This window comes from Stegodyphus dumicola, chromosome X1 (genome assembly GCF_044657685.1).
Source record: "Stegodyphus dumicola isolate Sdum_Otavi_A_Nest chromosome X1, ASM4465768v1".
Lineage (NCBI taxonomy): Eukaryota > Metazoa > Arthropoda > Arachnida > Araneae > Eresidae > Stegodyphus > Stegodyphus dumicola.
In genome coordinates, this window is record NC_140780.1 from 108,239,336 (window position 1) to 108,265,382 (window position 26,047).

Below are 26,047 nucleotides of genomic sequence, written 5' to 3' on the forward strand. Positions count from 1 at the left end.
TCATTAGCATTAACTGTCTCTAAACATGTAACTAAATACAAGAGGTCGGATATGTTTTTAAAGTAACAGCATCTTCGTCACTTATCTACGAACACTATCACTGGTCACAACTTACTCCAACAGCGACAGAATGTAATATTCTTTACATCTTTCTATGTATGAGACAACGTAAATATGGCGTCTTTCAATGAAATTTATTTCGGAAATTAAGGACACTATCTTCAAATATCGCATGAAAAGGGATCGGTAGTTCATCTTTTGTACTCTGAATACCTCGTTGGTCTATTGGTTAGACTTCTTATGTTGGGCAACAGAAATATAACACAGATAATTTCTGTATTTATGTCTTCAGCTGGAGAGACGGGAGTTATCTAACAAAAGAATCACTTTTCTGTCTGGTGGTAATCATTGCTGTCTTAAATGCTCTTTCATCCTCGTCAAGATTACATTTCGAAATCATGCTGTAAGTACACTGGTGAAATAAATTAAGAGAATTTTCATATTTGGTCTACGATCTCCAGAACTACTGGACAGATTTTAATAAAATTTGGTGTGAACATAGGTTGATATAATACAAACAAAATAAACATTCAACAGTATAATAGACACACATGTTCGTGTAACACTCATGAGTGTGTAACACTCATGGGAGTCTGAAGGTCTAAAACAGCGGTTGCAGAAGACACAAAAGAAATGGGTTAATAAGAGGTATGGTCCCTTCTTACAGCCTCACAGGCCTCGCAGCGTGATATCATACTGGAAATAAGGCAGTTTATCAGTGCCCGTGGCAAACTGGTCCTACACATTCAGCCACGCTGTTTTCAGTTCCTGGATGGTTCTCGGAAGGGGTTGCGAGTTGCAATTGCCCTCCCCAGAACGTTGTAGACATGCTGCATAGGGTTGATGTCTGCAGACCTGGCTGGCCAATCCATCCGGCGAATATACTCACTCTCGAGAAATTCGTCGACCAGAAGAGCTCTATGTGGGCTCGCGTTATCGTCCTGTAAGATGAACTCGGAGCCCACTGCACCCCGGAAAAGGCGAACATAGGGCTGCAAGATCTCATCCCTATACCCCAGAGAGCTGTGCGGCCATCCAACCTGATGCCTGCCCAGACCATTACGCCGCCACCGCCATAATTGTTTATTTCACGCACATTGGAGGGTAAGTAGCGGGCTCTCTCCATATGAAAGTACAGCAAGAATCGGTGTTTAGGCTAAAACTGGACTCATTGGTGAACAGAACGGTTGCCCATTGCTCCGTACTCCAATCCCTATGCTGCCTGCACCATGCTAATCGGACTTTCCTGTCCATAGACGTGAGCGGGACGCAAACAGCCGATCTTCTGGCAAACAACCCTCCCTCATTCAGTCTTTTGGAAACGGTCACCCTTATTACACGGGTTTCTTTTGGCTGCATACAAGTCCCGAGAGAGCTGAGAAGCTGTAGTCCCTCTGTTACGCCTCGCTAAAATGAACAAATAGTGATCTTCTTTGGCCGTCGGGGCTCTAGGACGACCTTGCCCAGGCTTATACGATTAAAATACGATAACGTACGACTGGTAATATACTTTCTGATGTCAATTCATAGCCTATAATTTTTAAAAGATGCTATAGAAATTCTTAACTGATCTTCTTTTAACTTTTAACTGTAAATTTGATGAATTGACTAATTTGGGGGTAGGTTGCATTTAAGTCGCTTCTTATCGACTGGCCATGTTCATTTTGTTTAAGAAGGCATAACGTGTCTAGTCTACAAGTAAGATGGTTCATTCAGTGATAAAAGTGATACGTGTAGACTTTCCTTTATATTTTCTATATGTAAAATTGCCATATATCATGCAAAGCAATGCTAAAATGTAGCGCAATGTTCAGCAATTTATGGATGGCCTTCATAGTCCATTTCTTACTTAGCTATACATATTATGCGTTCCATACGATCTATTCCCAATGAACACATCTGTTCCTGATTGAAAAACGACTTATCCTCCCGTAAGCATACCTGCGAATGCAATATACGAACATATATGCCAAAAAGCGCATAGCCTGACATACTTGATACAGACATCTATAATGGACCGTACAGCAGCAGCTATTACTGCCCGTGTCAGTTACACAACACACTCACTTATTCGCGTTTCACAAACTCAACTGAGCTGTACACACATATCTTGTCTCTCGTAATGTATCTTTAATGGCCAACAATGTATACATGAGAGAGATACGTAAAGAGAGATTTGAAAGAATTCAATGGAATTTTTTCCTTAACTTTTCGTCTTTTCTAGATTTACACCCACAAATAACCAGTGTTAATGCGATACTAAAATCAGCAAGTTTCTTTGTTTGCGAATGTTCGGATTTATACAGATAAGGTACCGTGAAGTTGAAAAGACATAGAAAGAAAAGGTTTCAATGACATTGTCGGAACATCTTATTTCAGCCATCACAGCTCGTTTCCTTCTGATAGCGATATATTACATGACTTAATAATCAGCGTTATTCTAATAGAAAAGCTTATTTTGTTTATAAATATTGGGATAAATATAGAGATAAGAAAGTTATAAAATTGAAGAGATTTTTCGCTTTAAGAACTTATTTTCTATCCACATACAGGAGGGGCCAAACTAAAACTGGTCCGGAAAATGTGTCTAATTCTGATTCTAAATTTACATTGTTAAAGAATAATCGAATTGTCCTTTACAAAAAATTCTGAAAATGGCCACCGTTGATGTCGATGCAGCGCTCTGCTCGATTTATTAAACTGTGAGACACTGGTGGCAGCTTTTCCTGAGCGATGGCAGTATGTATTTTTCTGCTGCGGCTCTTCCAGTGTGTTTCGCATAAAGCTAAAAATAAGCATGTACTGTTTTATTGTTAGCACCATTTCGTTTTGCATTCAAATGATCACCAAATGCATCTGCACCTTTCTTTCCAACTGTTCACTAAAGACGTCTGCACTTCTCATTCAAATAACTAGTCGCTGCCACGTAATTACTCATGATTTTCTCACTCTGAATTGTGTCTGTCCCATTTTCTAATGATCTCTTTGTTGAAAGTGCGTTTTCAGGAAATTCGAAAAAATTATTTTCCAAGCCAGTTTTATTTTGGCCCGTTGTAATTAGTCCATACACGTCACAAGCATTACAACATTCCCATATTAATCAATTAAAAAGGATCAGAGATCTGAAATACAATGAATTAGATTCATGATTCAGAATTTAAGTTTTAAAGGTAAAATAATACTTACTCTAAAAATGTGGTGATGAAATGGCGACTGCATTCTGACCAGGTCCAAGGATAACTGTTGTAATCCAGCATCCGTGCCATGACATGAAGCCTATGTCCCTGTTTATGGAATCGGCTGCACTTCTTGTCATCATCATGAGGTATGCCTAAGCTGCAACGAACAGCGTCATAACGGAGCACAATAATTAATCCCTGTGGGGAATTTAGAGCTTTATTCTGAAAATAATAACTAGAGTTTTGTTTAGATCTCAAACTACCCACACCCTGTTCTAAAACAAATGCATGATGCTGAATAAAACTCTTTGCGAAATTTAATGAAGAGACCAGAGTATATTTTTCCAAGCTCATAATATATTTCCCGAACACACTTTCCAGAACTTACTGATTACTTCAGAAGTTACATTTATTGTTTCACCTGGAAAGAGGAGTAGGCTTTCTTTTATTCTCTTGCATTTTTAAAGGACCTCGGCTTATTTTCCTAAAAGTTAATTCTTGTACATAAAGGATAAAGATCTTCATACAAAGATTATTAAATTAAATTAAAAGTTAGTAGAAAGTACCCGAATGCAATTATATCATTTTTAGAAAGACATAAAAGTTTCACGAGAAGACTTAATTAAATTAAATTAAAGACGAGAAGCCGTAAATTAAAAGCTAGCAAAAAGTACCTGACTGCAAATACTATATCACTTTTAGCAAGACATAAAATTTTCACGAGGCTACTTAAATGTCAGCACGATATTTACTTTGTTTTTAGAAATGTGTCATTCGAGATATAAACGTCTGCTAAGCAACATTCAAAATGTACATAAAGAACTGTAAGTTTAAGTCCGGTACATAATGGCATTTCTATTACTGTTTGTAAATTATCTATTTTCCAAATGCTGCGCGGATAAATGCAATTTATACATGATCAAAAATGCAACAAATGTGTATAATATTCTTATTGGCGTACACTAAATTATTCTGCACTGGAAGCCAATATACATGACATACATTGTAAGGATCTTAAGTTTTACTAACGCTCATTTTATTTTAAATCTTTACTATCACTTCTTATTTTCTACTTCCGGCCAGAATTATAAGCGTGAAGGTTTTTATGCAAAGTTTGCCTGGCGAACGCCAAGTATTTAAGTGTGGCCTTTTTGCCAAGCGAAAGAGAGGAAGCAGTGAGTTCGAAGCAGGCCGCTTACCTTAGAAGTTACGCAGTTGCTGTTTGCCTTCCAGGCCAGAGGTTTTAATCCTCTTGATAAATTAAACGTATTGTAGTGTTCACAGTCTCTGTGCTACATACGCTTCCTGTTATTATAAGGCCAATCTTCCACGTGTAGTATTCTAAAGTTAAATTAGAGTTTAGTTTTATTTTTATACTTTTACGTTAGACCCCGAGTGGCGGGTCATTGTATTCCGAAGTACGGAAGTTATTGTATATAGAGAAAAATAAAGGGTTTTGTATACCCTTCGTCTGTATCCTGTCTACTTACCACAATTAGTGAACATAGCTTTAGTAAGCTCTCTGTTCCGAGTCAGGTCCTTGTATGTTCCCGAAGAAGGTTAGAAGGAACATTGAACCTGATAGTGGCGCCCAACGAAGAAGAATAACCATGGCCGAGTTTCAAGAAGAACCTGTGCTACCTGCAGAAACGGCTCAGAATCAAGAAATGCCAGCTGCCGCCCTGGAAGGATTCGGTTACATCGTCCAGACCATGCGCGCTTCGATGAAACCAGAAGCAACGTTTAACGGAAACTCACCGGTAACCAGTTTTTTGGAAAAATTGGATGACCATTTCATGCTCTACCCCGTGCACGAGTTTCAAAAAGTTACCTTAGCTACCAGCGCTTTGAGGGGCCAAGCGCTTAACTGGTTAAAATGTATAGGCAGAAGTCTCTTGGGTCAAGCAGGAAGTCCCACCTATACTTACGAAAATTTCAAGACTGCCCTACTAAAAGCCTTCCCTGTTGTAAGGGATCGTGCGAAATTAGAAACGGAACTTTTTAGTATATATCAACAAAGAATCGAAAACCTCTCGAGCTTTATTTTAAGAAAAATTCACGTTTTCAAGCTCTTGTATGGAAACCGTCCGGATCCTGAAATAATTCAAGTGATTTTGCCGAGGTTACTGCCCCAAGTGCAAGACTTTATTGAATTAAGAAATCCGACTACACTGGAAAAGTTATTTGAGCTAGCAATCCAGTTTGAAAGTAGAAGAACGGCGGACGTCGAAAGAAGACGCCAATATCAACAGCGAAACCAATTTGGTACGCCAAGACTACAGCAAACTCAAGCATACGGCTACGGAGAAAAAGCGAATCAGTGGGCAAGGAAACCCGAGCATTCAAAAACAGCCGGCGAACGTCGACAGTTCAATAGCAACCCAGGAAAAAAGTCTCAAGGCCAGGGGAAAAAGAAGGAAAGCACGGAAAGAAAAAATAATTTAAACTAAAACGGATTTCTGCTGACGAGAGGGTGCGGAAATCCGAAGGCCACGAAAATCCCTCTTCCTACAAGTTAAATACAGTAATGGTGAAAAATTTGACTCTTCCGAAGATTGAAGTGTTGGTGAATAATATCCCAGCCACCGCACTCCTGGATACCGGCGCGCAGTGTTCCTGTGTGGCAGAACAGTTTTTTAGGAAGTATTTTCGCAAATACCGCATATATAATGCGGATAATACCACAGTATTAGCGGCGCAAGGAGAAAAATGTAAGTGCGTAGGTAAAGTACCTTTGTATATCCGTATCAAGGACGAACAAATAAAGGTGATGTTTTTTATAGTAAAGAATCTGCAAGCACATTTAATCTTGGGGATAGATTTTCTTTCAGACGCACAAGCTACACTGGATTTTAATGAAGCGTCCCTTAAGCTGACAATGAAACCAGTGCGTGTAGAAAAGGCTGAACCGCCAAGGTTAAATCTTGACCACCTGCCTAATGACGAGCAAGATAGAATCCGACAAGTGGTAAGTGAATTTGCTTCGTTATTTAGTGATATTCCAGGATTTACTCAGGTTACTAACCATAGTATTGACACCGGAGATGCATTGCCAGTTCGTCAAAAACCATACCGGTATGATAAGAATAAGGAAAAAATTATAGAATGGCATATTACCGATATGCTACGTAAAAAAATCATAACGCCCATCTCAAGTAGTTATGCTAGCCCGGTGGTTTTATGTAAGAAAAATAATGACTATCCTTTGGAGCATCCAAAAAGGTGGAGATTCGCTATTGATTACCGTAAATTAAACTCCATAACGAAATATCCGGTATATCCGTTACCGATCATAGAAGAAATTTTAAGGAACATAAAATCAACCAAATTTATGACGACTTTAGACTTAACGACTGGTTATTTTCAAATAGGGGTGAGGCCTGAGGACGTGCCTAAGACTGCTTTTATAACCAAGTCTGGCACTTATGCATTTTTGCGTATGCCGTTTGGCCTTTCAGGCGCCCCGGCAACATTTCAGCGATGCATGGACATTGTGTTAAGACCTGTTCTTGGAAAGTCCACATTTATCTATTTAGACGATATCATTATTACTAGTGATAATCTCGACCAACACGTACAGGATTTAAGACAGGTGTTTTCTTTATTAAATGAGGCCGGTCTAAAAGTTAATGTCGAAAAGTGCAAATTTGCAGCCCCTGAATTAAAATATTTAGGTTACAAAATATCTCAAAAAGGGATCGAGACAGATGAATCAAAAATAATCGCTGTACAAAAGTATCCGACTCCAAACACGGCAAAGAAGCTCTCTTCTTTTCTAGGACTTTGTTCATATTATAGGTCCTTTATAAAAGATTTTGCGGCTATCGCGGAGCCATTGTTAAAATTAAAAAGAAAAAAGGCAAGATTCTCGTGGACGGCCGAAGCCAATAGTGCTTTCGAAAAATTAAAACAAGCATTAACGCAAGCCCCTGTGTTGAAATTTCCTGAAAAGGATGAGAATTTAGAAATTTCAGCGGATGCTTCGGATTATGCGGTAGGAGCGGTACTTTCGCAAAATCAGCAGCCCGTTGCATTTTTTAGCCGAACTTTAAATCAAACACAAAGAAACTTTCCGCGACCGAGAGAGAGGCACTTGCAGTTCTGTTAGCAGTGCAAAAGTTCCGAGTCTATTTTGGAAAGGCGCCGATAACAGTATACTCTGATCATGCGGCGGTAACTAGATTGTACTCAGGGAAAAATTTATCCCCAAGGTTAATAAGATGGGCACTCAAGCTGCAAGAATATAATCTGGTAATCAAGCATACCCCTGGAAAGGAAAATATCGTAGCAGATGCCCTATCAAGGATTAAAATAGACGAACAAGGCAATACCGTAAAGATGGCAATGCTGACAGCATGTACAATAAATTCCCGAGAAACTGTAATAACCGAACTGGGTAAGGATCCTGAGTTTGGAAGTATTTATGAGTATTTGAAGGATCCTGAAAATTTTAGCCACCAAGATATTGTGGCGATAAGAAATAGGGCGGCCCATTACGAACTAATAGATGGTCTATTATTCTATACAAAAACTACGAATTCCAACAACGAATTTCGACCTGTTATCCCAGCTAGTCTTAGATTAAATATCCTGCAGGAGCTTCATGACAGCCCTTTAGCTTCTCATGCTGGTATTTGAAAAACTATCCAACGCGTACGCGAGGCAGTCTACTTTCCTGAACTGCAAAAGTTAACAAGGGCGTATGTCCAGTCCTGCCCAACATGTCAAGCAGTTAATTATATTAATTTCCGCCCGCCCGGGTTTCTAAATAGTATTAAATCCGAATTTCCAAATGAAATAATTGGCATCGATTTATTGGGCCCTTTCCCAAAAAGTCAGTTAAATAAAAGTCGCTATCTCCTTGTTATGGTTCATCATTTTAGTAAGTGGACCGAAATTGTTCCCTTAAAACGAGCCTCCGCGAAATTAGTTACCGATTCTATTTTAAATAAATATATTTTAAAATACGGGGCGCCCCTAAAAGTTATATCGGATAATGGTCCTCAATTTGTAAGTAATATATTTGAAGACATGTGCCAAAAACTGGGCATACGTCATTTAAAAATGGTCCCGTATCGGCCGCAATCAAATATAGCGGAACGGGTCAATAGAAATATAGTGAAAATTATCCGTAGTTATGTTAAACATTTTCATAAAAGCTGGGATAACTATGTCAATGAATTTGCTTTCGCCCTTAGGACCGCAAAACATGATACAACGGGCAAACTCCTGCTGAGTTATTTCTAGGCAGAAAGATTATAACACCGTTAGATAAATTATTTTATGTGCAACAAAGAGCCCCAGAATTTAAAATGGGTGATATAGAAAAACTAATAAAAGAAGCAAAAAAGAATACGGAAGTAGCACAAAGAAAACAGAAGCTATATTATGATTTGAAACGACGGGGAGTAACTTATAAAGTAGGGGATGAAGTTTTAAAAATTAAGCATTCACTTTCTTCAGCACCAGAAGATAAAACTGCCAAATTTTTTCCACGATTTGAAGGACCATATGTTATAGAAAAAATAACTCACGCTGTTGTAGTGTTAAAAGCCAGAAATGGTGAAACCTGTTCCGCAAACATTGATCAAATCAAGCCCTACTTCGATCGTAATAAAATGCAAATCTTTTCAGATCTTTTGCAGGATCCGGCACGGCAGACACCGCAGGTACAAGTTCCAGAGGTGGAAAAACGACAAGTACAAGGGCAAGCCAATGAGAGACAGAAGCAAGTGAAAAGAAAATTGCCCCGCGGAAAAATTGAATGTAACAAGAAAAAGAAGCCGTTCCACCGTCCAGAAAACAGAGTTCACGAACACCCCCAGAATGAAGAAGGGAGAAGAACGACGTATGTGAAGAGGACCAGGAGAAATGACGGCAACTATAACCCGGCTTTAAAACGGAAGATCTACTCATCCGACAGAACTCTCCGCAGCAAAAGTCGCCGAACTGCGGAAGGGCCATCAGCGGCGGAGGAGAAAGTACAAGGAAAATTTGAACGGCCAACAACGAGGTCCAAGCAGGATCACGACAGAAGTTTCCCGGTTCCGCCAAGACCAGCTGCCTTCAAACGGCCAAGACCACAAGCAGAGGAGAAAAGGAAGGTGTTCAAGGGTGGCCGAACTGGTGAAAAACGGAAGCTTCCAGAGGAAAGCACTGAAGGGCGAGCCCGTACAAGAAGGAGGATAAATCAAGCTACTATCTGCAGTACCTTTAAAGACTGGGCCCAGAAAAGGATGTCCGAATATTACAAAGATAAGTAAAATTTTATGTTACTTTGTAAACTTAAGTTAATCTTTCATTCTTACTGCAAGTGGCAGATTTCAAGAAGTTTTACCTCATGCGAGGTCTACCTTTATCGCCAAAAGGGCGAGAAATGAGTTGTGACCGATTTTCTTATTATGTTTTTCAATTACTCGTGCGTAAAACTAAAGTTGATGTATAATACCGTTGTGTAAAGACTTAAATATTGTAAAAAGTTATTGTATAAATTTTATTTAAAACATTCTAGCAAGAGAGAAGTTTTAGTCTGAAAGACTTTTTGAAATGTATTATTTCAATGTAGAAAGAATTGGCACTTGCTTTGAAAAGAATAGAAGTTAACAATGTACTACTAATGTATGTTTTCAAATCTGTAAAATTAACGGCATGTTGATATGTTCTGTTATTTTAAATGTTAAGAAATACCGTGATATGGTAAAGGTGAAAGTAATGTTAAAAATTTGTTATTCGTGTGACTGTAAAGACTAAATCATGGCGAATATGTGTTAAAGGTTGAATGATGTAGTTAGGCTCTCTGACGCTACACTTTAGAGTTAGCCACTTTTAGAATAGTACCTCAGGGTTTAGAGTTGAAATTAGGGTGTGTTAAGAGGTCTCGTTATGTTGAATTTTAACACGTTAGTGTTTGGATTGTAGGAGGAAGTGTGGCACACGTAGACAGAAACACATTCGTGTTTGGTGTTCTTTTACAACACATGTCAGAGAGCACGGGGAGAGATAATTAAAATAGTCATGAATGAAATAAGAATGTTAAGAGAAGTATATTCTATATGTTATTTGCAATGTCATTCTGTAACATTTCATTAAACTAGTTTTCCTTCCAGATCTCTGGAAGGAACCAGAATTGAATAAAAGCTCCTGGTTAGATGCAGTACAGATGAAAAAAAAAAGATTGTTGTATATCCTGGGAGCTGCTATTGTAACAAATTTCTTTCTTTTAAATTTCTAGTTTCTAGCGAAGTTGTGTTTGTAAAGGGTTGGCCTCGCGTTAGATTCTAGAGCTAAAAGTTTTCAACAAGGTCGTTTTAGACCTCAGTTTCAAACTAATTAACTCTGGCGGGAAGTATGTAAGGATCTTAAGTTTTACTAACGCTTATTTTATTTTAAATCTTTACTATCACTTCTTATTTTCTACTTCCGGCCAGAATTATAAGCGTGAAGGTTTTTATGCAAAGTTTGTCTGGCGAACGCCAAGTATTTAAGTGTGGCCTTTTTGCCAAGCGAAAGAGAGGAAGCAGTGAGTTCGAAGCAGGCCGCTTACCTTAGAAGTTACGCAGTTGCTGTTTGCCTTCCAGGCCAGAGGTTTTAATCCTCTTGATAAATTAAACGTATTGTAGTGTTCACAGTCTCTGTGCTACATACGCTTCCTGTTATTATAAGGCCAATCTTCCACGTGTAGTATTCTAAAGTTAAATTAGAGTTTAGTTTTATTTTTATACTTTTACGTTAGACCCCGAGTGGCGGGTCATTGTATTCCGAAGTACGGAAGTTATTGTTTATAGAGAAAAATAAAGGGTTTTGTATACCCTTCGTCTGTATCCTGTCTACTTACCACAATTAGTGAACATAGCTTTAGTAAGCTCTCTGTTCCGAGTCAGGTCCTTGTATGTTCCCGAAGAAGGTTAGAAGGAACATTGAACCTGATAACATATTCACTGACATGTGATAAAACTTTTATACTATACTATTTAACGTTTCGAAATCCCTAAATTAAAAAACAAACAAATAAATAAAATTAAAAATGCGCGAGAAGAAAAAGGAGAGCAACAAGCTGAATCTGCCAAGAAAGAATATTATACAATCCGAATAATTAGAATTTCATATAATTCGAATTTAAATAATTGAAGTTCGAATGCGAATAACGTTTTACAAAACCTGATTTTTTGGAAACAGCTTATAGTTACAACACAATAAGAGAGCACGAAATATATCCTTAATTTGCTCAGTTAGTAACCTATTTAAATATTATACTTTCAGTTTTCCATCTGTTATACGCTGGTGTTCAAAATTATCTTTATATGTAGAAAAATGACATTTAAAGAATTAAACTATCAGTCTGATGTATGTTTTTATAAAATGAGCAAAAGTCAAACTTGATAAGTAGTTTGATCAATCCATTTTTGAAATGTAAGTAAATGGATTACATCGCGCAAAGACGAGGACAATATTCTAACCGAACACTTTGCCCCATAATTCTGTTATTTAAAATTTGATTTCAGGTCTACTGAATGGAAAAAAGTATATATATGGTAGAAGTATTATTTGAAAAACATTCTGGAGGTGAAAGCTGTTGGCTGTCTAGAAGCAAGGCAAATTAACAATGAAATGACAAGATAACTGAAAGTTTCAAGACAGTGTTCAAAAACAATTTAAAGATTTTGAAACTATTTCAATGACGACGAATCATTGTCATAAAATAAAAATAAATAAATCTATGTCCTTCATAGTAAACAGCTGCAATAGAAACGTGCTTAGGCTACTGAACTTTGTATCGCGACAAACATTGATAGAGGACTTGATGAAAAGGAAGCCGATGGTTTATTTGAGAGTCCTCAAAACAGAAGACCGAAAGCCTGAATTGACGCATAGGGAATTGACATATAGAAGTCTACAATAAGAGTCCTCTGTTTTATTTGGTAACAGTCAAGGTTCAGTTTAACATCTGATTCTTAAAGTCTTTAGATTTGGAGAGAGTCACAATTACAAAATATAACTACCAGCATCAGTGAATATGATCGTAACGGTGAGGCAGATGGGATGGGCTGTTGAGAAATAATGATGAATAGACTGCATGTGTTCAAAAGGATACCTGTACCTGTGCAAAGATACGAATTCAGAATTCTACGTAAGGCTTTTTAGAGGTGCTTTCATGTTTGCTAAAGCATGAAATCAATGAAATCTACTAAGGAAATAAAGGCAATTCCTTGTAGTGTAATGGTCCGTATTCCGCTAGCAACTGTAAGCTCTCGTTTTCAACCTTAGGTGAGGCCACGTTTGATTTTTTAAGAGTCTAGTTCACCAAAAAACAAACAAAAAAATAAAAAATAAATAAATAAATAAATAAATAAATAAATAAATAAATAAAAAATAAAAAAAATAAAATAAAATAAACTTCACGACTGTACAGAGACTGCCGAACTAAAATTTGATGGACGATACTCGTCTCCACCACAGTAACCACATTAATCTGAGGGTCTAGGATCTTACCTTCTGCCCCAACTCGCCCATTAAGTGGAAGAAAATATAAAAAGTACGGTAAAAGGTATTATTTTTTCCACGTAGCCTTTTCAGTGCAATGGTTAACACATCTAGCTAGCAGGTGGAAGACTTCTGGTTCGATTTCCAGATAGAATACAAATCATTTTTCAACATTTCTACTCACCAAAAACATACTAACCCTATAGTCATATAGGTAGATAAATTTCTTGAAAAAGACAGTGTTATAAAGTATTTTCTCTCTCCTTTCTAAATGCCTTCGTGGTGTTACGGTAGCACACTCGGCGCATTCGGGAGGGCCAGGTTCGAGTCCCGGCGAAGGCATTGTTCATTTTCCGTGTTTTCTAATATAAAAATATTCTATTGACTCTACAAGTGAATGGATAAACGGCCCAGCAACTCTCTGGTCTGAATCCCAAATAGAACTTATGTGACAGTCTTGGAAGAGCTGTTGCAAGGTGAAATTCTCCTATAAATCTGAATTCTTAAAGAAAATATTGATGAAAGTTGAAACTTAGTCCTTCAAACTCTAATTAACCGCTCACTAATGGCACGAAATTGCTTTACAACATGTGTGTACAAATTAGGGAGACCGCATTCAGTATGAATATTGAAAGTCAGCTCTAAAATGTCATTGTAACCCTTAATTCAGCCTTGTTTCTTTCTAAATATAGTTTTATGCCACATGCACTAATATTCGAGTTTTTAGTTTGTATATTTATGTAATGTAATGCTACGTATCAACCCAAATAAATTTATACAATTTTAGTCAATGTTTTTGCACGTGTAAAAGTAATTTTGGACGTCATTGTATTAACTAAGAGAATGACCGAACTTCGATACATTTACAAGAGTTGAAAAATCTTATTTAATGGTTTTTCGTTAAATCTAATGCACAAAATGGAATCACTTTCCACATTAGTATCAGTTATAAAACAACTATGAAATAAAATTCTGACTTTTCCATTTTAGCTTATAAATACAATAATTTTAGAAATAGCTTATTTTTATTATAGTTATTATGTTTATTGCTTGCTTTCATAGAAAGACTAAGAAAGTATTTTTGAAATATCACGCTTGGAATTCTAAAGTGGTGCAGAATTTAAATCTTCTTAAATTAAGACCAATCGCTAATAATGTCAGCAGAGTTTACTAATTATTGTGTTTACCATGAACTTTATCAATGCATTTAAATTTCTTCCTAGCACGTTCGATTTACATTTACTATATACTACATTTGGACGAAATTTTTGTTTAAATGACGTAAGTACTAACGAAGTGGTGAAATTTAACATTTGGATTAAAAAATAATATACAATGTATCAGATTTTAAAAAGTTAAAAAAACATTCTAATCAATCACATTCAGAAAAAAATGGAAATGAAATCATATTTAAGACAACAGAAGACAATATATTACAACTAATACAATTACATTTAAGAAATAGATTTAACACAATAGCTAGCTAGCTTTTAGCTAGCTAATGTAATACTACCTAAGCTAGGAGCTTTTCAGTTTTTTGCTGTAATATATTTTAAGTCGTAAACCACAAACAGTGGCAAAAATAAAATTTTATTTAATATCTTTTGAATAATTTGTAAGTTTTTTTTCTGTTTCTCTGGCTGTAATTCGCCCTTAGATTAAAGCCAAAATACGGTAAGATTTTAAACCAGAATTGTAAGTTTTTTGCTTGAATTCATGAATAACAATTTTACAATCATAAGCTTCTCAAAACATATTTGGCAGTAGATTATGACAGTTTTTGGTTTAAATGAAAGCTAACTTTGCTAACGCTTTAACTAAATCAGGTATATAACTTTTAAAATAGATAATTCTCTCTAAGCATTGTATAAAATTATTTAGTTAGCAAATTACTTACGTAATGGAAATGACTAATGATTTGAAAAAGAGTACACTATCCGGAACCAAAAAAAAAAAATATTTATAATACCGATAGCGATTAAAAACAGAAAGACAGAAAAAAGGATTTTTGGTATGTTTTCTATGTTTCATAACATTTCGAAATTTTATTTAATTTTATAAGCATATGTTTAACAAACTAAAGCTGACTTGGTGAAGTTTGAGCTTCTGTTCGGATCCATAGCTATATACAATTTTGAAACATCTGAGTTATTTACCCGTGGCCCTTTTCTTCCGGAAATAATGCATTAAAAAGTAGAAAATGATTTGTGATGACCTCACGTACTCTGTAACTACAAGTTTATTCCATATTGATTACAGTCTGGCAATATATATTGCACGTTGAATATGTATTAGACATTGATTGCAGTCTTTGAAATGATAGAGGGAAAAAAATCAGATCCAATTTATTTTCGGAGTGTTTATTCTTTTCACCGATTAAGTTTCAAGCCAACCTTAAAATGAAACTAATACTTTTAATGAAAACGTTCTGAATAGCTTAATGGAAGGAACCAAAGAAAAAAATTACAGTACACATATTTATAAAAAACAGGTTAGTAAGATACTTACACATGACCAATTTCATGAGCGATAGTAAATGCTGCACTGAGGCCATTATCTTCAACAACCGCGCAACTGCTTTCCCTGTCACATGCCATTCCGGACTGCGCAAGGCCTACGAAACGAAATCTTACTAAAATACTTTTACTGTGACTCACTAATATAACGGTTGTAAGCAATAAGCATTCAAAATGAAATATTATACTTGCAAAGTGAAGTCGTCTGTGAGATCGGCAAATGTAATTGTACAATTACTATTCTGTTAGGTACTTCGATTTTCGAAAAATATTTAGAAATAAAAGTAAAATTTAAACCTTGAAATTTTATACATTGCGTAGACTGCATGTTTAGATGGGAATTTTCTAAAAATTAAGACAGCAGTAATTAAAAATAAAAAGCTAATTTTAAATTTAAGGTTTCGTTCTAAAAATAAAAATGAAAACATTAGCTAAAGCGTTATAAACAAGTTAATATATGAATTAAGAAATTTCTCTTGAGCTAACATAACACAAAATATCTAAGTAAACATAACAGCAATTAAAAAGTTAAATAAATAATTTACTGGAATAATTTTGTTGCATGCGATCCAAATTACCAAACTAATTTCAGAACTGCGAAGTAAAAGAACCCTATTAGGCGACAATTAAATGATTATTCTCTACCGAGGTAAGTAATATATGACATTAGGAAAGCGTTTATTAATTACAATAATGGTACAAATATCTATAAAACTGATTTAAATATATTGTGAATCAAATAAATTACATGGATTGCAAATTACATAAATTAGGTACATAAACAAAAAATAAAAATAAAGACGCAAATTATTAGACGTACATAGCTTTTAAATTGCTCAGTTTGTTAAGTAGAATATTGCTTTATATATTTTGGAACATCGAATGGTGATACCTCTGTGAATTGGCAATATGCCAGGCTGCGTGAAGGCTAAATGAAAGATCTTATACATGTTGAATGGCTATACTTGTCTGGTCACGTGGATGATAAATAGTAGCACCGCGTAATGTAACGAGACAGTGGGAACGGAAAACATTAAGTTAGAAATATCCGCAACGTCAAAATGACAATGCATACCCAACGGATGTATAGCTAAACGTTTAATAAAAGCAACGTTTTTAAGAATGTAATGTTCAAAATGCTGCTAAATAATGGGATACTCAAAATATTAATTTTAAGTATGTCCTGTGCTTTTGTACAGAACTCACCAATTACCAAAAACTAAGCAATTAAACAATGCGATGGCAGTTCAGGGATTTTGCCCGTTTTTGCTTGACCAACTTATTATTTCACTTGTAAGTCACAGTCAGGTTTTAGTTGCGAATACTTATTAAAATAACCGCCGTTGTGCAAACCCATGTAACTTGAAACCATTCAACGTAAGTATCATTAGCTCTATACACGAAATCAAAACAGGTAACACGAAGCGGTTGAAAAAATACACGGAGATCATTAAAGCATTAATAGTGCTTAATACTGACTTACTGAAGATGGGGTAACTATTATTCGTTTAAAAGCTGAAGGAATATGTATCAAACTAGTAAATGAAACCCGAGGTGGAAAATTTTCAATTTTGAACTCAACTTTAATACCAGTTTTGTATAAATCATGACAAAATGACATTAACATTTTAACATTTGGTATAGTATATACCAAATGTTAAAAAGCTATTTGAAAAGGCTACCTCATTTAAATCCTGGTACAATTAGGACTTTTGGATTACCTACTGGAAATTTTGAATAATAGTCCAGATGCTAGTACAGTAGGCTCCCCTTGAGATGATCACATTTGTCCGCGACTATTGGTAACATTAAACGATCAGAAAAATTTCCTTCAAATTATTAATGGAATTTAATTAATTTAATATAAGTAGAATTAGAAATATGTAAATATTTACTTTCACAGTATTTTAATCAAGAAAAAAGGTATTAATGGTGTTGATGATCTGGAAACACATTCATTTATGAACTGTTCATAATCATAATGTTTTTGGATATTTGTTTTAAAAAGCAACAGGCAGTTTTCTTCTTCTGTTAATGACATTGCAACTTCAATTTATTCATCAATATCCACCAAAGCGTTCAATTCCTCACAGATTGAGAAATTTTTAATTATTCAGCTTCCTTTATTTCATCATTTATTAAAAGGTTGGCATGTTTAAAACAGTTCTTTATCGCCTTTTCTGAAACGCGGTTGCAAATGTTGCTTGAAAACAAAATAAAGATTCTTGGTAACTTAATTCCTTACTCAGCGACATGTCTCTGTTATTTGAAAATATCCTTACAATATTTAGGCCTTATTCTGTGATTTCATTTTTTACTTGACGGCATTGATTTAGTTTAAAAAATTCATTCTGTAATATATTGATACCATTAAGTGACCAGTTGATCACGATAAGGGATGCATTTCCCATGTTTTCATTCACAAACGGGCGGCACTTCGAAAATTCGATAACACTATCCGAAAGATAACATTAACCGTGATTACATTAAGCGACGCTTACTGCAGTTGATAACTTGATGAGAAACTACATCTTGCCATTGCGATAAGCAAAATGAAAATCTCCATTTAACGTGTTATAATTTAATAACATTTTTAGTCACCATATAAGGTATTTCTCCTGCCTTCTTGGCATGTCTTAGTGGTATGTTGGTCTGCAAGCTGGGCGCGTATTCCAGAGGTCCGTGGTTCGATTATTGGCGAAGGCGGTTACTAATTTTTCATCTTGAATGCTTCAAGAAAAAATACCTAATGTCTCTACAACCATTTTATTAGCTTTTTCTTCTAAACACTATACTCCTTTTCGTATTAATGGCATTGAAAAGCTTGATAATTTAGAGAAACTACGCACAGAAAAGCTTCAAGATACATTTTGAACAAATGAATTTACCAGGATAAAAATCAGAAAACAGAACATCATTCTATAACAATGCAGTAAATGAACTTGCCTGCTTTAGTACTTTAAGTGTGAGTTAAAGAGTGTTCTGACCAACGCATGACTTTTGAATTTCATAAATCATGAAGACAGAGAGCCTAAAATGATAACTTATTTCATGGTATATTTAATTTAAGAAATTCATTCGCAGTTAGAATACAATTAGCCGCCTTTATGTTTTCAGAAAGCGATGAAAGTAATACAGATTTGACAATGGCATGCTTAAATTTATATAAACTTCTTATTTCATAATTGATATTGTAAAACTAAATACAACACAACATAAACTAACTGCATTCAGAATATATGTTTATTAACTAACGAATAAAACAATTACACTGTAGGGTTTATATTTATTTTAACTAACATTTATTTTAAGTTTAAACTACCTTTCCTGTCAAGCCTTACTTTTTCCCTGGAACTGCCAATGCCAGAGTATGTAAATTTTAGTAGAACGCGCAAGGATTCAAATTATCAGCGGAAGTATTCTGAGTTAAATAGAAAGGAAACGAGTTCAAGGTGTGCTGTTCTTACTTCACGACCGCGGAGGTAGTTAGCCAGAAATTGAAGACCTCGCGTTTCGGCCTGTGTGCTTGCCTGGAAGTATTGTTAATCGTTCAACGTGATCTTCAAGTTTGCTGAATTAGCAGCGGTATTGTAAAACGCGGTGAGGTTAGTTACTTTTAGAGAGCCTCATAGTTAGAGTCTTGTCTTTAGTTTCTTTTCAGGTTATTATTTTTATTTGACCGCCGAATTGGCGCAGTTTGTGAGCGTCAAGAGCACGCACTTGTAATTTATTACGTTGAATAAAAAGGGGCTTAAACCCTTAACAAGACTCTGTCTTTTATCCAGTTTTCACAGTCACCTCTTGGTTGCGTGCAAGTTAGAGGCGCGCAACGCTACATTGGCGCCCGAACTCTTATCGAACTGAAATGGCCAAAAATTGGATGGAAGCCGCTCAACAACACCAAGAAATGACAAGCTAAGTGGAAGGATTTGGATACCTGGTCCAGACTTTGAGAGCGTCAATCAAGCCAAACGTCCATTTCGACGGAAAAAATTCGGTGGCGGTATTTCTAGAAGGTCTAGAAAACCACTTTCAGCTCTACCCTGTTCCTGAAAGACAAAAAGTTGCCATCGCCACATCTGCACTAAGAGGACAGGCCGCGCTATGGTGGAAGAATATAGGCAAATTTTTATTAGGAGAATTCGGAGGCCAGACATATACATTTGAAAATTTCAAAAAATCGTTAGTAAAGGCCTTCCCCATAGTGAAAGATCGAGCAAGGCTGGAAACCGAACTATATAGTTTCTATCAACGGGATATAGAAGATTTGACGGACTTTATTCTACGAAAAATTAAGCTGACGGATATGCTGTATGGGAAGAAACCCGATGCGGAAATTATTGAAATAATCTTACCAAGATTGTTACCCACTGTTCAAGACTACTTCGAAATTAGAAACCCAAGCACATTGCAGGAGCTCTTCGAATAGGCGGTGAAGTTTCAAAATCGCAGAATAGCGGAAAAAGCTAGAGGGGCAACGTATTCTCAAAGTACCCGAAGGAAATCTTCAAATGAGGAAGCCAGAAATGGAAATCGCTCTTATGGGGGAAAGAGCTATCAAGCTAACTCATCGAAACTCGAAGGTCAAGGCCCAAAAAGAAGATTCGAAAATAAACATCCGCGTACCCAGAAGGCACAGATTGAAAGGAAAGCTTTAAACGAGTAGAGGGGCCTGTGAAAGGGAGGGTCCAGACCCCGGAAGTTTTAAAAAAACCCTCAAAAAGACATATAAATACGGTCATCGTAAAAAACTCACATATACCAATTATACAAGTCCTGGTTGGCGATGTACCAGTAGAAGCCCTCATCGATACAGGAGCAGAAGGGAATTTTATGAGCGAAAGGTACGATTATTTAAAACCAAAAATACGGAAATTATAGCGGCGCAAGGAAAAACATGTCACTGCATCGGGAAATTATCATTAAACATACAGGTAAAAGAGGAAAGCCTCAAAGTATTAATTTTTGTAGTGAAAAATCTGCAAAATTCTCTTATTTTAGGTATGGAGTTTTTAAGGGCCGCGAGGGCCAAATTGAATTTACAAGACAGTTCCGTGGTACTGGAGATGGACCAGAGGGTGGTGGAACCTGTGGAGACACCGCAAGTGGACCTTAGCCATCTGAATGACCATGAAAGGCAAGCCATCCAGCAAGTGGTGAGTAATTTTGCTAACTTGTTTTCAGAAAAACCGGGAAATTGTCAGATAGTTACGCATAAGATACAAGTAACTGCAGAAAAACCTTGTAGGACTAAACCTTATCGGTACGACAAACAAAAAGACGTAATCATCGAAGAACATATTCAGGAGATGTTAAAGAATAAAATAATAACGCCCATAAATAGTGAGTACGCGAGTCCAGTCGTACTATGTAGGAAAACGAACGAGTTTCCTCCTTCGGATAAAAGGGCTTGGAGGTTTGCTATCGATTACAGAAAACTAAATAGTATTACTAAATTTCCAGTTTACCCTTTGCCGGTTATAGAGGAAATCATTAGACAGATCAAATCGACAAGATACATGTCTACTTTGGACTTAACGTCTGGCTACTATCAAATAGCTATGAGACCCGAAGACGTACATAAAACCGCGTTTATAACAAAATCGGGCACTTATGCATTTTTACGCATGCCCTTTGGGTTGTGTGGGACCCCCGTCAACATTCCAGAGAGCTATGGACATTGTTCTAAAGCCTGTCCTAGGAAAATCGACTTTAATCTATCTAGATGATATAATTATAACGAGTAGTACGTTGGAACAACACATTAAAGACTTGGAAGAGGTTTTTAAATTATTTAAAGAGGCCAGTCTTACAATTAACGCATCAAAATGCAAGTTCGCGACTAAAGAACTTAAATATCTGGGTTATAAAATCTCGCAAAAGGGTATAGAAACTCGGGATTCAAAAATAAAAGCCCTCAAGAATTTCCCACCTCCCAATACCACCAAGAAACTTTCTTCTTTCCTTGGGTTATGTTCTTACTATCGGTCTTTCATAAAAGATTTCGCTAATATTGTTGAACCACTCTTAGTAATCAAAAGAAAGAAAGGTAAATTTACGTGGACAGCGGAAGCAAACACAGCTTTTGAAAGATTAAAAGAAGCGCTCATCATTGCCCCTGTTTTAAAATTCCCGGAGGGGGACGAAAACCTGGAAATTGCAGCAGATGCGTCAGACTATGCGGTGGGTGCGGTTCTTATGCAAAATAGCCATCCTCTGGCATTTTTTAGTAAAACATTGAATCAGACACAAAGGAATTATACAGCTACAGAAAGAGAAACATTAGCCGTATTAATGGCTGTACACAAATTTCGAGTTTATTTCGGCAAAACGCCAGTAACAGTCTTTTCGGATCATGCGGCTGTTGGTAGACTTTACTCGGGGAAAAAACCGGGTATGGAAAACAATGTAGCTGACGCACTTTCTCGTATAAAACTGGATGATGAAGGAAATGAACTTAAATGCGCTGTGTTGACTTCAAAAATTTTAGATTCTAGAGATACGATTATTACTGAACTGAAAGCTGATCCTGAATTTGGAAATATCTATGCATATTTGAAAGACCCCGAAAGCTTTGAGCACACAGATATCGATGCGATCATAAATAGAGCAGAAAACTATGAAATAATAGATAATTTATTATTTTATACGAAAACAACAAACGAAAATCTTGAGTATAAACCAGTCATCCCAGCCTCGCTTCGATTAAGCATTTTGAAGGAATTACACGACCCGAAAACAGCGGGTCATTTAGGGGTCAGAAAGACTTTAAAAAGGGTACGCGAGGCGGTATATTTCCCGCAATTATACAAAATAGTAACGGCGTATGTCAGGTCCTGCAATCAATGTCAGTTAATAAATGATATTAATTACAGCTCGGCCGGGTACTTAAATAGCATTCGCGCTACATTTCCGAATGAAATTTTAGGCATAGATCTTCTTGGTCCCTTCCCCCAGAGCGAGTTAAATAAAAATCGTTTTCTTTTAGTAATAGTAGATCATTTTTCAAAATGGACAGAAATTGTTCCACTTAAACGCGCGTCAGCCAAAACAGTCGCAGATGCATTCTTACACAGATATATTTTAAAATACGGTGCACCGATAAAAGTCATTAGCGATAACGGAAAACAATTCATTAGTCAAATATTTGAAAACATATGCAGTGGACTTGGCATACGCCATATCAAAATGGTTCCGTATAGACCACAGACAAACATAGCAGAAAGAGTGAATAAAAACATAGTAAAAATAATTCGCAGTCACGTGAGCACACATCACAAGCGCTGGGATGGCTACATAAATGAATTAGCTTATGCTTACTTCGGCAAATCATGATACTACGGGAAAAACTCCAGCAGAATTATTTTTAGGCAGAAAGTTAATTACGCCTTTAGATAAATTATTCTTTGTGCAACAAAGAGAGCAGGAATTTAGACAAAAGGACGTGCAAAAGCTAATTGATCAGGCACTTAAAACCTCGGATACGGCAAGAAATAAGCAAAAAACATATTATGATAGAAACGCCGTGAAGCAGATTTTAAAGTTGGGGATAAAGTATTGAAGCGGAAATTTTCTTTATCAAGTGCCCCAGACAATTTTACGGCAAAGCTAGCTCCAAAATTTGAAGGCCCCTATGTAATTCAGGAAATCAAAGGTGTCGTATTATATCTTAAGAACAAGAGAGGGGAGGTCTGTAAAGCAAGTTCCGACCAGGTGAAAAAAAACTATAATCCAAATGATTTTGAAATCCTTAAAAGTTTCTTACAGGACTCAAGTCTAAACGAAGTAGAAGGTCCAGAGAGAACAACAACTGTTCCACCACCCAAGAAGCAGAGAACTGAAGAGAGACCTAGCCCTTCTACAACCCGGACGACGGTATCAAAAAGAAAAAAGAAAAACTTTCAAGCTCCAGCATTTAAGAAAAACAAGAATACAGATGCACCGCGTAAAGAAACCGTGGTAAAGAGCAAAACACCACCTACAACGGATCGCAGGAGAAATTATACATCAAGGAGAACGCGCCCAGGGCCAGAGAGTCAGGTGCCAGCAAGGCCGCCGTTCCGGAAACTGAAACGGCAACAGGAGGAACAAAAATACCAGGAACAGAAGAAATTCAAGAAGGACTCCAGACCGGAGGACGTCAAGACCAGCCGTCCCATGGAAAAACGGAAACGACAACAGCCCGACGATTACTCCGCCAAGAGGACAGCATGCAGAGGACGCAAAAGAAAAACTAATGTGGACGACACTCGGAAGTCAGTAAGGAGAAGATTGACGTCCATGAAACCTGTAACTTGGGAACAATATTGCCACAAAAGAATGACGGAGTTTCAAGCATCGAAAACTCAAAGATAAGTTAAAATCTTCTATAAATTTTTTTTTTCTCTTTTGTTCCGAAATGTTATGCATAAGTAAGAAGTTCTATGTTTTGACGAAAGTCAATATGCCTCGGTAGAGACTTAGTTTTGTTTTACTTTATTTAGCTAAGGCGAAAGTATTATTTTTTTTAAGTATAAAAGCTAAGAACAAGCATTTTCTGTTGGTCGAAAGACTAATTCTGTTATGTTAAAGCCAAAATTTGGCCGAAGATAAAAATAACTTCGTATTCTTGTATTAATAAGAATTTTAGTTTCAGTGCCGCCAGCTTGGCGAAGAATGAGTAAAGTAAAAATTTATTTCTCTTATTCATTTTATGGTAAATTGTAAAAATCATATGTATTAAAATTTTGTAAATGTACGTAAATACTTGAATGTTATGTAAAAGTAGAATTTAGTCTAGAAGCATAAAATTTTAGATGCTAAAAGTAAAATGCTCAAAAGGAATGAATTCAAAATTTAAGTATTAAACTGTAGATAAAATCATGCTTTAGAGCGAAAGCCTGCATGTTTAAAGATGAATGAGGGGGAAGTTAGAATGAATGTGTTTTGTAGGGTTCTCCACCTACACTTGAATTTTTAAGAATGTTAAAGTAGCTCATTGAGTTGTAGAATGTCGAGTAAGGTGTGTCTATTTGGTCGTTGAATTCTAACAAATCATGGTGGTTAGGGGAAGTGTTGTAAGACTAAAACACGAATATTCCCGTTTGACACCACACATGGTGGAGAGCCAGGGTAAAGTTAAATTAATGCTTGAAAAATTGAATGAATGTGAATTAAGCAATAACTAAGGAAAACGAATCGTTTAAAAACAAAAATTTATTGTGTCAAGAAAGTGTAAGTTATAATGTATTTAGAAAGATACTGATACTTATTCCTTCCAGATGCTGGAAGGAAAAAACCAAGATTGATTGATGAAGTCCAGGAAAAGTTGCTGTAAGAAGAGAGAGTTTCAAGTATAGACAGAATTTTAGTATACAATTTGTTACATAAGATTTTTTTTTTGTGTAAACGAGGTTCTCGAGAGTTAGTTCAGAATTATAGAAACTTACAACAGGTCGTTTGTAGGACCTGCTTCCAAGTTTTCCAAATTCTTGCAGCGGCAAATGTAGGGTTTATATTTATTTTAACTAACATTTATTTTAAGTTTAAACTACCTTTCCTGTCAAGCCTTACTTTTCCCCTGGAACTGCCAATGCCAGAGTATGTAAATTTTAGTAGAACGCGCAAGGATTCAAATTATCAGCGGAAGTATTCTGAGTTAAATAGGAAGGAAACGAGTTCAAGGTGTGCTGTTCTTACTTCACGACCGCGGAGGTAGTTAGCCAGAAATTGAAGACCTCGCGTTTCGGCCTGTGTGCTTGCCTGGAAGTATTGTTAATCGTTCAACGTGATCTTCAAGTTTGCTGAATTAGCAGCGATATTGTAAAACGCGGTGAGGTTAGTTACTTTTAGAGAGCCTCGTAGTTAGAGTCTTGTCTTTAGTTTCTTTTCAGGTTATTATTTTTATTTGACCGCCGAGTTGACGCAGTTTGTGAGCGTCAAGAGCACGCACTTGTAATTTATTACGTTGAATAAAAAGGGACTTAAACCCTTAACAAGACTCTGTCTTTTATCCAGTTTTCACAGTCACCTCTTGGTTGCGTGCAAGTTAGAGGCGCGCAACGCTACAACACAATACCAAACTTCTCACACGATTATTTCTACTATTTTCTCAGATGGATCTGTTGCTTATTTCTTAGAATTCCACTTGAATGTTTAGTTTTAAGATTATATGTTTTTATGTTTCATTTTGATTTGCTTTGTCTTTCAATTTTTGTATAGATTTAAACTATGAGGAATAGGTTGTTTTTATTACTTTACTGATCGCTGATATTGAATTTTTGCTTTCTCTTTCACACAACTGCGATTTCCGTATCATTTTTTCTAATTTATAATGTTATTAATTTTCTGATCTTATAGTTACCCAATTTCATTTGTTATATGAACTCTGAATGAGGGCTACTTTTTAATTAAGCTAATTAATTAATTTTGCTTAGCTAATTAATTAATTTTCTTTTTCTGCTTTCACAATAAGCTTAATTATACTTTAATAAATTAATTTTTGACATTAGAAATGTCTATGGCGTAAAGTTTCCATAACCTGCGGTATCGAACACGTGAGATGGAAAGTGTTACTGCTGCACGAAACAAATGCTCTTTAATACGGAGGTCTAAAACTCAGATTGCAAGCTGGTTGAATGCACAAAATTTTTTAAACAAAATAAAAAATGTTATCAACAAATTAAAATTATTTAGTTAAGTTTTAAATTTTATTTACTAAATATTTATCAAAATACATATAAACAGTAATAATAATATCGTAAAGGGAGAATTAAAATTATATTTATTTTCTATTTGAATTCTAAATTTTGGTACCTGTAACACATTTTTTGT

At 36.0% G+C, this 26,047-nt stretch overlaps 1 protein-coding gene across 2 annotated transcripts in view; it reads right to left on the minus strand.

Moving 5' to 3' along the window:
* The window catches only part of LOC118185900 (A disintegrin and metalloproteinase with thrombospondin motifs 9-like), a 524,770-nt gene that overhangs the window by 123,592 nt on the left and 375,131 nt on the right, over positions 1 to 26,047 (minus strand). Inside the window, exons 8-9 of one of the 2 annotated variants that reach the window (XM_085807795.1) lie at positions 15,228 to 15,333; positions 3,247 to 3,396 (exon numbers count right to left, since the gene is read on the minus strand). In XM_085807795.1, the coding sequence (XP_085663921.1) occupies positions 3,247 to 3,396; positions 15,228 to 15,333 (256 nt within the window). Of the gene's footprint in view, positions 1 to 3,246; positions 3,438 to 15,227; positions 15,334 to 26,047 lie in introns of those variants that run through there. The other variant, XM_035355846.2, reaches the window with a different exon arrangement.